The sequence below is a fragment of the Suricata suricatta genome, chromosome 12, assembly GCF_006229205.1.
Source record: "Suricata suricatta isolate VVHF042 chromosome 12, meerkat_22Aug2017_6uvM2_HiC, whole genome shotgun sequence".
NCBI lineage: Eukaryota > Metazoa > Chordata > Mammalia > Carnivora > Herpestidae > Suricata > Suricata suricatta.
The window spans coordinates 95,186,890-95,199,467 of NC_043711.1; the positions used below are offsets into that span (position 1 = coordinate 95,186,890).

The window sequence follows — 12,578 nt, forward strand, 5'->3', positions numbered from 1 at the left end:
GAGGCCCTCCGGACTTGACGGAGCTCGGTCCACGGTGGGAGAAAGCTGTGCACAGAGGAGTGAGCACAGTGCCTTGGGCCCGAGAGAGACGGCCACGCCGAGGGGTCCGAGCGAGGCTTCTGGGCCACCCTGCCCGGTGAGGCGCCGCCGCATCTTGAGGTTGAAGAGGAGAGGGGAGGGCGAGAGCGCGGCTTCCGCTTTCCGCGCTTACAGGGGAGGGCCCCTTCTTGTTTCAGTGTGCTTCGTAAGTGACTGCTTTCAAAGAGACCTGACCGGTGCTCTTTGCAGCTGAGTATGTGGATGAATTCCCCCTTTTTTGATGTTTTCACTTTCAAGTTTCAGAAAGCTGTCTTCCATTTCTTCGTTAATTTTAATTTAATTATGTTTCGCTGTGATTGGTTAGTATGACCGCGTATTCGTATGATCATTGCTGTAGAGGAAACCCCGTCTTTGCTCTCCAGCTGCAGCGCGAGCTCGTGAAACGGATCCCGAGGCCCTTGTCTCGCGTTCTTCAAAGTGGGAGAAACAGGACCTGAAAAACAAAAATGTAGACATTCACCAGGCCAGAAAGAGTCCGAATTCGAATTTCATTTATCTTGAGTTAAGAAGTTGTTGGCCTCCACCCCGGGTGTGCTATCAGCCCTTGGTGTGACCTCACCAGGGAGTCACTTCCGTGGGGCCTCCAGGTGAAAGGAAAGCAAGGCTCCAGCCAGCGTGCTGGCTGTGGCAGCGATACGGGGGTCAGGGGTGAGGGGGCTCTGGGAACTGTGGGGGGGCACTTGCCCACCGAGAACGCTTGCTCGTGGGGTGTTGACCTGTGATCTGCTGGGAAAGCACGCAGTGGGGGAGCTGTGCATTCAGGTGACTTTGGAAGACTTGTTTGTGAAAAGTTAGATTTCTTTTTTGCAGGACTTTTCAGAACCTTTATTATGTTACACTGTGCTGCAAATCACTCCTGAAAACTTCCTGAGGTTATCTGATCAAGCCACCCTTTTATCAGAGATTTTCCTACTTTAAAATTTATAGCAATTCATGAAACACTGATTAATGAAACAATATTTCTATTGGCAATTCTTGGTTTTGTTTACTGGTCCAGCAGAAATTTACTGAGGGTCTTTGTATGCTAGGCTCTGCCTCGGGTCCTGGACTTGTGGCAGGGAACGAGGTGGATGCGGGCACGGTCTTCACAAGTGCCTCTGGCGTGGCATTTGCTGTGAAGAAGTCAGGCACCAGGAGAGCCTGTATATGTGAGGGGTCAGGCCAGCGGTCCCCAAGGAAGTGACATGGGCCTGGGTTCTGAGGAACAAGCTGGGAAGTTAGCTGGGGACAGGGAACAGGGAAAGATGACTGACAGAGAGGCGCCCATGACAGTGGGGCCCTTCCTGAATGAGGGGGAGATGGGGTCACGAGGGCGGAGGAGCCAGGTCATGTGTGGCCTGGGCTCCCTTCCGAAGAGCAGCAGGATCTGTGGGTGGGTTTGAACAGGCCGGTGACCCGGTCCGATTGTGCGTTTTGAAGGGGCCGTCCAGGCCAGTGAGTGGAAATGGGTCGGTGCCCAGGAAGACAGGATGTTTAGACAGAGTGACGCAGCGCGCGGCCAGAACCGAGGGTGGTAAGGGGCGGAAGGAGAGAGGGGGACCCATTGGAGGTGGTCTCAGGGGAGAACCCGGCAGGAAGAGGATCTCTGAGGAGGAGAACTCCGTTGTCCTGGTCTAATGGTTGTCCCTGTAGGGATAAAACCATTAACTGAAGTTAAAGACTTCTGACATTTTACTTTGCTCTGTCCTAAAAGGAAAGTTCCTTTAATTGTCCCTAATGCCTCTCTCAGCCTGTACCCAGTGACACTATTTTTTTATTTAAGTTTAAATTTATTTATTTTGAGAGAGAAAGAGCCTGAGCAAGGGAGGGGCAGAGAGAGGGAGAGAGAACCCCAAGCCATCAGCACAGAGCTGGATGCAGGGCTCAGACTCCTGAACCATGAGATCATGACCTGAGCCAAACCCAGGAGTCGGACGGTTACCCCACTGAGCCACCCAGGTGCCGCCCCCCCCCCACCCAGTGACACCTTTAGGTTGCCCTGTTCTCACCTGATTTCCTGCCATCGCTTAAGACTAGGTTTTATCCCAGGAGCCATGCCCCTAGACTGGAAACACCCCCCATGGCTTCCTAGTGCCTTTGGGATGAACTACCGTCTCTTTAGCTTGGTTCATCAGAAGCCTTTCACACGTCTGCCGTGGCCGCTGGCCTTGCCTCTTCTCGTGCCCCTGTCCCCCGTGACTGGCGCCTCCGCCCCTGTCCTGTTCCTGGGTTCCTTCCCTGCTGATCTGTGTAGTTGAAGCTCCCGGAATGTGCTGTGCATTCTTGGGCTCCTTGCCTCTGCTCGTGCGGTCCCCTCTGCCTGGGGCACTTTCCCTCATTTCTTCACCTGTTACCTCTTCTTTTTCCTAAACCACAACCCAGCCCACGTGTCACGAGGAACCGTGCCCACCCTGTGTTTCTGCAGCCCTTTCCCTTCCTTCCCCAAGGTGGTCATTGGTTTGTCTTTCTCACCAGACCAAAGTGGCCCTTCCCGGGCGGGGACTCTACTCTCTCCGGACCCCCTGAAACCATGCCTGCAACAAAGTAGGCGAACAAATAAGTGACCCAACCGAATGACGGCGTGAATGAATGAATGAATGAAGGGGCGCCTAAGCAAGAAATCAAGTTCTGCGTTTTAGTTAATTTCTAATAACTTTGTCTATAACATTCTAACTTCTTCCTGTTTTTCTTCTATTTCCTAGCACAGCTGAAGGTTTAACAAGGAAAAATATGTCAGACGTCAGTGGGTGGCAAACATTTTTACAAGCCCTTGGCTACTTCCTCAAAATGTTCTTTGGCTCAGCGGCACTCGGCACCCTCACTGGCTTAATCTCTGCACTAATATCCTTTTAATATGATGAGCATGCGTGGCTCAGAAGATTTTCGTAATTACACTCCCCTTCAGCCATTTTCTCCCCTTCCTTAAGGAGGCTGGGGGCCAGTTCTAGTCTAAGGTTGAGTTTGAGGAAGGACCTTTTTTTTTTTTTAGTTTTGGTTTGAGGATCACTTTAATTGAAACTCAAGGAGTTTTAGATTTGACATGTAGGATTTAGGACGTCACTGTTCAAAGCTTCAGATCCCAGTTGGGTCTGATTCGGGGGAGCTTCTCAGTTCAGAGTTTCGGTTTCTGCTGCCTCACTTTTCACATTCAGAGAACTGGAAATTAATTTCCTCTGGAAATATCAACTTGTCTAAGTCATCACCCCACTGAAAGTGTTTGTCTGGGAGACCAGAGAAGAGACTTCTAAACTGAGCTCCGTCCAGGTTATTCACTCACTGATTGCATTAACGGCCCATAAGCTTTCCCAGCCCGAGGCGGAAAGAGGCTCCTTAAGGCCAATGACGCCTTCATTGCTCTGGAAAATTCTACCTGCTTAAAATAGGAACAGGCACCAGACCATTTCTGCGGGAGCCTAAGCCTGCTCTTGGGGAGCGGGCCGCCTGGCCCTCCACGGGCAGATTGTTCCGCGGATGGCTGAAAGGGCCACCTTTGCCAGGGACAGCCATGCTCGTCTGCCGTCCTGGTGAATTTTGCCTTCAGCTCCTTTGACCAGAAGTCTAAAGGGTCTGTTGGCTGACAGCGTCTCATATTGTACCAATAAACAGGATGGGAAGGAAAGCTTTTTCTAGTTCAGCATTTTCCTCCGTGTTCCTCTTGGTGGGGCGGCGAGGAGGCCGGGAGAGGGTGCTGTGGGCCCAGCATAGGCCCGTGGGCTGTGTCTGAGTATAGAGAAGACTCCCCTCCCACTGGAGCTCGAGTTCAGAGATCTCCAGGGGTAGGAAAGGAGTCCTTGGGCGGGGCACTGCACCCCAGAGTTCTGGGCACCCCATCCATGGCCTCCTCTGATGTCAGAGGAGGGGTGAAAGAGTGACTCGGCCCTGGGAGGGACCTGGCATCGGGGGCTGTCCTCGGTCTGGCCGCGGCCCCAGCTTTGCCCCGGCAGCCTCCCTTGTGTGTTTGGAAGGCAGCAGTCTTGCGACCTTCCTACGGCTCCCATCCACTGTGCCTTGGTCTTTTGCCTTGACAACTGTTATTTACGTGCTGAAGCACATTGACTTGAGGAAAACGCCTTCCTTGGAGTTCGGCATGATGATCATTTTTGCTTATCTTCCGTACGGGCTCGCCGAAGGAATCTCGCTCTCGGGTAAGTGACAGGAACGTGGAGGCGCTGGGGTTGACGGCACGTTGTCCCGCCGGGTGGCGTCAGGGGGTCACAGGAGACGGCCACAGCTCAGAAGAGCTTAAGCAGTAGAGGGGATTTGCCTGTAAGGGTACCTCTGAAATTAGACCTGGCTGGACTCAGGGGCTCAGTGTCACGGTCACATTTTCTCTTCACCCACCGTCCTGTAGTGGAGATCAAAATACCACTTCCCATGCTGCCGCTTTCCCAGAATAAGGCCCCTAGGGGGCCTTCCCTCAAAGGAGGGGGTCAGCCTGCCAAGGACGGTCCGTCGTCTGGCCTGGCCCTAGCCCCTGGTGCCATGGACCTGCAGTATCCAGCACTGGGGGTTTGCCTTTTCTAGAATGCCGCACGAATGAAATCATGTGGTGTACAGACTTCTGCGGCTCCTTTCTTCCGGCTCTCAGAGTGCTGAGGGACTTCCGTGGAGTACGTGTCAGGGGTTGACACACACGTTCTGACGGCGCCACATTTTACCCACTTGCCATTTGAAGGACATTTGGGTTTTTTCGGCTTTTAGCTACGAATATCTGCATATTTTCAGTTATCTTGGATAAATACGAAGTGGGGTTGCTGGGTCATATAGTAAGTCTGTATTTGATGTTATTAGAAACTGCCCAGCGTCTTCTGTGCGATGGGACTGTTTTGCGTCCCCACCAGAGTGCGAGAGTTCCGGCTGCTTCACGGCTGCTCCTGTCCTCACCCACACTCACTTCTAATTTTTAGAAGTTTACTCATTCTGATAGGTGTGTGGCAATTTGATTTTGATATGCTTTGGCGTAATTCTCTTTATATTCTGCTTGGGGTTCATTGAGCTTTTTGGGTTATAGTTCATGAGGTTATAGCTCTGTAGCAAATTTGGGAAATTTTTACCCATTTTTATAAATGGCTGTTTTCTCCCATCTCTTCCCCTGGTGGGGCTCCAGTTACTTAAATTACGATGGACAACGTGCTGTCATCCTGCCATACACTCTGCCTCTCTAACGTTCGTCAGTCTTCTTCTGTTTTTCTCTCTGTGCTTTACTTTGGCCAGTTCCCAGTGCTGTGTCTTTGTTTCTGGACCTCCTGCCTTCCCGTTTTCCCGTCAGTCCCGTCCCGTCCCGTCCCGTGTATCTCTCATTTCAAAGATCGTGTTGTTCATCTACAGAAGTTCCCTTTGGGTCAGTTTTATATATCATCCATTTCTCTCTTTACCACGTTCATGATCGTCTCTACATTCCTGAGCACATGGAATACATTTATTTATGAAAACAATTTTTTTCAGATGTTTATTTATCTTAGAGAGAGAGAGACAGAGTGTGTGTGAATGGAGGAGGGGCAGAGAGAGAGGAGACACAGAATGTGAAGCAGGCTCCAGGCTCTGAGCTATTAGCACAGAGCCCGACGCGGGGCTCGAACTTATGAACTGTGAGATCATGACCTGAGCCCCCCAGGTCCCCGAGGAGTCCCTTTACAGCAGCTGCTGTAATGTCCTTGTTTTGCCAATTCCATCATCTCTGACCGTTCTAGGACTGTTTCTGTCCGTTAACTTTTCTTCGGCCTCTAAGTCATATTTTCCTGCACTTTGCTCGCCTATTAACTTTTAATTGAATGCTGGTCGTTGTAAACTTTACGATGTTGTTGACTACTAGATTTTCTTATATTCTTCTTGGAGTTCTGGGTTTTCTTCTGCCGTGTCTCTAAGTTTCTTGGAATCTGTTTAATCCTCCTGAAGTTTACTTTTAAACCTCGTCAGCAGGTTCGGAGTAGCACGAGGAGGTAACGCAGGGCCCTTCTGCGGACTTTGCCTCCCGTCTCCTGTGGTACAAGGCCACCCGCTCCGGCCCGTGGGACGCACACCCCCCAGCCTCGTGTGTCCCTCGGGGTTGTCGGCCCAACCCTTTTTGCAGTCCGGGACTCGGGCGCTGTGGCCGTTCTCCGGAGCTGTCTTTCTGTGCCGCCCCTCCCCTCGGGTCCCCTCTTCCCAGCTGGATTGGCCGCGCTGGGCCCGGAGCTCCCCTCCCAGAGCCTCAGCCTGGAAACCACGTCAGGGCAGGGCAGTGGGCCGGGGCGTGGAGCCGGAGCCTCCACTTTGTTTGTTTCCCTCGGGCGGTGACGTCTCCCTTCTGACGGCCCTGGCCCGCGCGCCCAACATCAGGAGAGTTTGGTTTCATATCTTTCGTCAAGTTCTCTAGGTGTTTGTGGCAGGACAGCAGTTTACACAGTAATCACTTCCTCGTGGGCAGAGTGGAAGTCCCTGGCGGTTTCTAATGCCGCTGTCGAGCAGAATTCTGCCCACAGATCATTCTCTGGAGTTACACGTGGGGCCTCTGTGAGCAGATCTTGCCAAGGTGGAAGCAGAGAGGGCTCTGGCCGTTTTCAGGGAGAACTCTTTGTGAGCTTCCTGGTTTTTGTTTGTTTGTTTTTAATTTGATTTGTTCCCAAGCCGGCTCCCTTGGATAATTTTGCCCCGGTATCTGCCACCAAGTTCTTCCCTTATCATTCCTGAATTTTGGCACTTACATAAACATTGCCTGTGAGTCATTAGGCCCTAGCCTGGCTATTTTTACCACTGTTTTTCTAAACCTTTCGCCACCCCTTGGAGACGAACACTGAGTACCTGGTGGCAAAGACAAATTGATAAATTTCGTGCATCCACTTGGAATTTGTGATTAAAACAAAGGAGTGTTTGTCTTGTTTTCAGAAAGGCAGTGTTAGTTAGCTCTGTGGCTAGGGTTTCGTTTCTTTAAGGACCTCTGCTGCCCCTACCAGTAGGGCCAAAGACAGCACGTGCAAGCCAAGAGTACACGCGACCCCTCTGGACATTGGCCTGGCTGTGCCCACATTTGCCTTTGGGACATTTGTCACGCAGGGTTTTCAGAGAAGGGTAGGATAGCCCTGACGTGTCGTGAGGACTGTCTAGTCCGGCTGTAGGAGCACATCGGAAGAGGCCATGTTTGCTGTCCCCTCCTCCTTCCCACACTGTGCTCTCCCTGTCACAAAGGACTGAGAGAGCGGCTGCCAAGAATGCGGAGCAGGAGGCTGTCCTTGGAATCACACACCCAGATCACGAGTTTAGAACACGGTGGTGAAGGACGCCGGGCAGACCTGGCTGTGGACCCAGCCCCGCCTCTGTTAGCACCTCACACACCGGGTAACAGCCACGCTGAGCACACGCCTCCTCCTGAGACATTGTAAACGCGCCACCCGAGGCTTGTGGCGAGGATTAAAGGGGGCAATGCAAGAAGAGTCCTCCCGGAGCCATCAGTGTCCGTTATTAATAGGGTGACCGCACGTCCTGCTGGCCCTTACATGTAAATTAATCACTCTCAAAAATATCCTGCTTGCAACAGCCAATTAAATAGTCCCCCTAACTATGAGTTGGTAAGTGTTAGCTATTCTCAGGATCTTCATTTTAATTCCATCAATGTTAATTATTCTGTTACTTATTTAGGCCAGTTTTGAGGGCTACTTCGCCCTCTGGCTCTAAAGACTCAAGGACGAACACACCCCCACCTTTGCCAGTTTAGCCAAGTGTGGGCAGAGGGAGCGGGACTGGGACAGTGACACTGTCGCGGAGAGTCACCGAGGAGGGAACTTTTGGGGTTGAAGGATGAGCTTGCAGAACTGACCAGGACGTAACACCTTCTGCGAATGCTGGGCCGAGGTGGGCCGAAGGCCCTCACGTGCGCAGGGGCACATCCAGCACTGCCCGCGGGCGAGAGCCTTTGTTGGAAGCAACCACATGCTCACCCGTCCTAGGAAGGATTAAGTAAGCTTGGGTCTGTTCTCACAATGGAATTCTGTGCAGCCACAGGGTAAGTGAATTTCACCTGTTTGTGCTGCCAGAGAAGGAACTCCAAGCTGCATTGTTAAATTTTAAGAAAGAAAATTGGAAAACTGTGTATTCATCCATTCTACACATATGTAATGGGTGCCTGCCCTGTGCCGAGAACTGTCCTTGGTACTGGGGCTTCTGTAGGCAAGATCAGATCAGGTTCCCGCCTGCAGGAGAAAGACCATGAGCGAGTGAGCAAACACATAGGGTGACCTCAGGGCGTGAGAAGTGACAGGAAGGAGAGAAATCAGAGCCATGTGATAGAGAGTGGCCTGGGTGGGGGGAGAGGGCAGAGTGGCAGGCACATCATGCCTTCGCGGGGGGATCAGGAAAGTCTCAAACAGGTGGCGCTTAGCACGACCTGCATGTGAGAAGGGTGGGAAGGGCAGCAGCCAAGGGAGGGCCTGGGGCAGGAATGCCGAGCAGGGCTAAGTGTCCCAGGGACATGAGGGGACTGACGCCCTCCAGGAAGAGCAGGAGGGACAGCATGGCTGGGCACAGGGGCCGGGACCCTGCCCACAGGGTTCTGAGGCTCGGGAAGGAGTCGGGATTCTGTTACATGTGCAAAGGCCAGTCACTGTTGGAGGCCTTTTAAAGACCCCTCTGCTGACGGTGCATGCGCATACATAATGCAACCCATTTATTGGTTTTTAAAGGTAGATAATGCTTTATGACGGCGTAGGAGAAGAACTGGCAATCTGTATAGGGAACTGTTAATAGTTACCTCTAGGCAAGGCGATGTGACTGGAGAGTCTCTTGTTCTACTCTATACCTCCGAGTCTATATCTTTTATAGGAAAATATGTTATTTTGAGGTAATTAACAGAGAAAACTGACGATGGTTTGATCCAGCCTTCAGGAAGGTCATCACATTTTACCTACAGTAAGGTGCAGTGCAGCGGAAGCGCAGCCACGGTACCCCTTTCACCTTCTGCCTTTGGACTGGAATCTCTGTTCATCACCATTCTTCATTATGTTTAAAATAGTGGATTTAACTGAGACTAGAAATAGATTTTCCCCTCCCTCCCTCCCTCTTTCTCCTTCCTTCATTCATTTCTTCCTTCCTTCCTTCCGAGAAGCTGACCTTTCTGATGCACTGTTATCTACTTCCTTAAATGATGTTGCCTTCCAGAAGAAGTACATGTGTCAGGAATTCTTACAGGGCATTTTTTTTTTTTAATGTTGAGAGAGAGAGAGAGACAGAGCGTGAGCAGAGGAGGGGCAAAGAGAGCGGGAGACACAGAATCTGAGCTGTCAGTCCAGAGCTCCGACTCAGGACTCGAACTCACTGACTCTGAGATCATGACCTGAGCCAAAATGAAGTCAGTGTTCAACCGACTGAGCCACCCAGGCACCCCAAGGGCATTTAAAAAAAAATACCCAGTCCTTTTATCTCTGTAAATGAGCCTGGTCCGTGTTTTTACAGCACATGTGGAGGGCAGCTGGGGGGGACCAACCAGGTGGGCTGGATGCTGGGGAAGCCGCCTCTGCTCAGGGAGCGCTCCCAGGGCAGACACTCGGGCTGCCCCTTGGGCACTTGCTGGCTCTCCTTTCCCGGAACTCATGAGATGCCCTGACCTCAGACTAGTGGGGGGTAAAGGTGGTGGCTGGCCGTTTACTCCTGCATCGGACAGAGGGCGCATTGTCACGTGGCCCAAATTCAGCCTCCAGATGGGGTTTGTTTATCTCTATGGAGAAGTTGTTAATATTTGAGTCGGCTGCCGTCATTAAAAGCTGGGAGGCTTCCCATAAGAAAGATTTCTGGCATTTCTCAAGAAGCCAGAAGGAACGCTAGTTGGCCCTCGGGCCCCGCGTCCGTCCACAGGGCCACCATCAGAACTTTGTAGGTGGGCTTGTGCCTTCTTCACCCCTGTGCCGGTCACCCTTTTTCTATTTTTATTTTCATTGGCTGGCCCCTGAAGATTCTGAGTTCCCAGCCCCGGGCCTAGTGCGCCAGACTAACAGGGCAGCCAGACCCATCTGTGCTCCGCTTGCTCCTGTGTGGAGGCTGAGGCAGGTGGGCCCAATGCGGGGGGCAGGAGAGGGCCCTGGGGCCCTGGCAGTGGGCACTAGGATCAGTCCCATGGCCGCTCCCACATGGCACGGTCACATCGGACTTCCCAGAGCCTTCGACTTTCTCGGAGTTGTCATTTAATGTTGGGACTCCAGTGGGTGGCGATGACTGTGGGAGGGACAGCAATGTCAGTGGACGGCCACTGGTTTCACAATTCAAATGTGGCTCGGGCTCCTCTGGGGTTGACCTTTACTTCAAGGCAAGAACTGCAAGGTCGCTTTGCCAGTGAGTTGCTAACCCTTCTGAAGCAGACCGCTGAAACAAAACCCCTCGGAAGCCCAGAAGCTAGGAACTTTGACCATTGGACTGCGAGGCTAAGGATCAAGTCCATGAAACCTGAAGTGTGTCTGTGCCTGTGTCCGTGATGGAGCCTCAGTTTTCTCATCTGGACATTGGGACCAACAGCACCCGTTTATGGAACCGTCGGGCCAGTGAGGACTGGCCACGTACAGTGCCTGTCACAAGACGGGGGCTGAGCAGGTGTGAGCTCTCCCGCTGGTCAGTGGGGTTCCAGACCCAGCTGCTGGTCTCTCCCCTTCTATTTCACGTTGCTCTACCTTCCCTGTATTTTGTCGCGGCGTCGGGAGGGCTCAGCGGTCTGGAAGGCCCCCTGCAGGAGCAGGAGGAGAAGAACGGAGGTGCTCTCGTGTGTGGTGTTCCCTAGCGAAGCCGGGGTTCGGGACAACTCTCGACCTGCAGAGTCTTCCCAGTGCCCTTGAGGAACGCGAGGAGAGCCTCTGCCCGTCCGCTCCTGCCCCCGTCCCCTCTTGCCAGCTGTGCCTTGCAGGAAACATTGCTGGAGTTTTCCTGCCCGGCCTCTGTAGGAAAGACTGAAAGAGCAAAGGAATTTGCTGTTTCCCAAGAGGACGAGCAGATGACCGGGCTCTGCGCGGCCCCCCTCAGGCCACAGGTGCCCGGTGGGCCGCCCCAGGACGAGCCCGCCTGTGTTGGGAGGGTTTGATCTGGCAGGCCGCGCCCCCGAAGTGTCTCCGGTGCCGTTCTGGGATCTTCACCTGTTTCCAAATGAGAGTCAGCCAGTGACCCCTGTCTGTGTACAGAGTGGCAGGAGTGAGTTAAAATTTTGCTTGTCAATTTTGACTTAGACTTCATACATTTGGGCAACTTACATGAAGGTGGAAGCCCTTGTCTGCCGCTGAGGCGGGGCAGCACTGAGAGGTAACCCAGGCAAAGGACTTTGGGGGTGGTTAGGGGCAGGGGGCAAATGCGGAGATCAGTCCCGAGTGAGCAGCAAAAGGGGTGGGCTGTCTTGTGGAGAGCTTTAGGGAAAAGACACGGGGGCGCCTGTGTGGCTCAGTCGGCTGACGTCTAACTTCGGCTCAGGTCATGATCTCACAGCTCATGGGTTCTGCCCCGTGTCAGGCTCTGTGCTGACAGCTCAGAGCCTGGAGCCTGCTTTGGACTCTGTGTCTCCCTCTCTCTCTCTGCCCCTCCCTACTGGTGCTCTGTCTCTGTCAAAAATGAATAAATGTCAAAATAATAAATAGGGGCACTTGGGTAGCTCAGTTGGTTAAGTGTCCGACCTTGGCTCAGGTCATGATCTCACAGTTTGTGAGTTCGAGCCCTGCGTCGGGCCCTGTGCTGACAGCTCAGAGTCTGGAACCTGCTTCACATTTTGTGTCTCCTTCTCTCTCTGCCCCTCTCCCACTCACTCTCTGTCTCTCAAAATAAGCAAATAAAATGACATAAAAACTTTTAAAAAAGAAAAAAAGCCACATAGCCTTTTATTGTCACTCTTCTCCGTATTATAGGAGTAACTCCTGGTGATTATGGGAAAATTAAAAATTAAATACATGTCCACCCATTCCCCACATCCAAATTCTTGTGCTCCCTTTCTGTGCCAGGGGCGGTTCACCTACACCCCTTTATCTGTGGGTGACGCAGACAGCGCACACCTGCTCAGCCCTGGTCCGGTGTCGGGCACTGTACATGGCTTATCCCCATTCCCTGCTGACAGCTCCGTGAGCGGGTGGTGTAAATCCCGCTGTCCAGATGTGAAAACTGGGGCTTGGAGAGGGGAAGAAGCTCAGCCCAAGGTCACCCAGTCTGGGGAAGGAAGCTGCCAGAGACAGGGCCCTTAGCATTTCTCTGCAGCCTCTGGGAGGCCCCAGGCATTCTGTTTTTCCCCTTTTGCTTTTTCTGAAAACATGTCATCCTAGAGGGTCCAGTGACTTGTAGAAAGCGTGATATTATTTGTGTTTCACGTAGCAGGTGCTTTTCTGCTCTCCTCACGTCTGTGCTCTGCCTCTTGGTCCCTCTCTAGGCATCATGGCCATCCTGTTCTCGGGCATCGTGATGTCCCACTACACGCACCATAACCTGTCCCCGGTCACCCAGATCCTCATGCAGCAGACCCTGCGGACCGTGGCCTTCCTATGCGGTGAGTCCTGTCCCCTTGTGGTCCCGCGCAG

General features: G+C 52.6%; 1 protein-coding gene across 9 annotated transcripts in view; it reads left to right on the forward strand.

The window, feature by feature from the left end:
* The window catches only part of SLC9A8 (solute carrier family 9 member A8), a 63,924-nt gene that overhangs the window by 36,878 nt on the left and 14,468 nt on the right, over positions 1–12,578 (forward strand). For all 9 annotated transcript variants that reach the window (XR_003901276.1, XR_003901277.1, XR_003901278.1 and 6 more), the window contains 3 exons: positions 2,781–2,919; positions 4,118–4,223; positions 12,431–12,547. Coding sequence is in view for 6 of the 9 variants with exons in the window: in XM_029918286.1 (XP_029774146.1) it covers positions 2,781–2,919; positions 4,118–4,223; positions 12,431–12,547 (362 nt within the window). In the remaining 3 variants the exon portion in view is untranslated. The remainder of the gene's footprint in view (positions 1–2,780; positions 2,920–4,117; positions 4,224–12,430; positions 12,548–12,578) is intronic.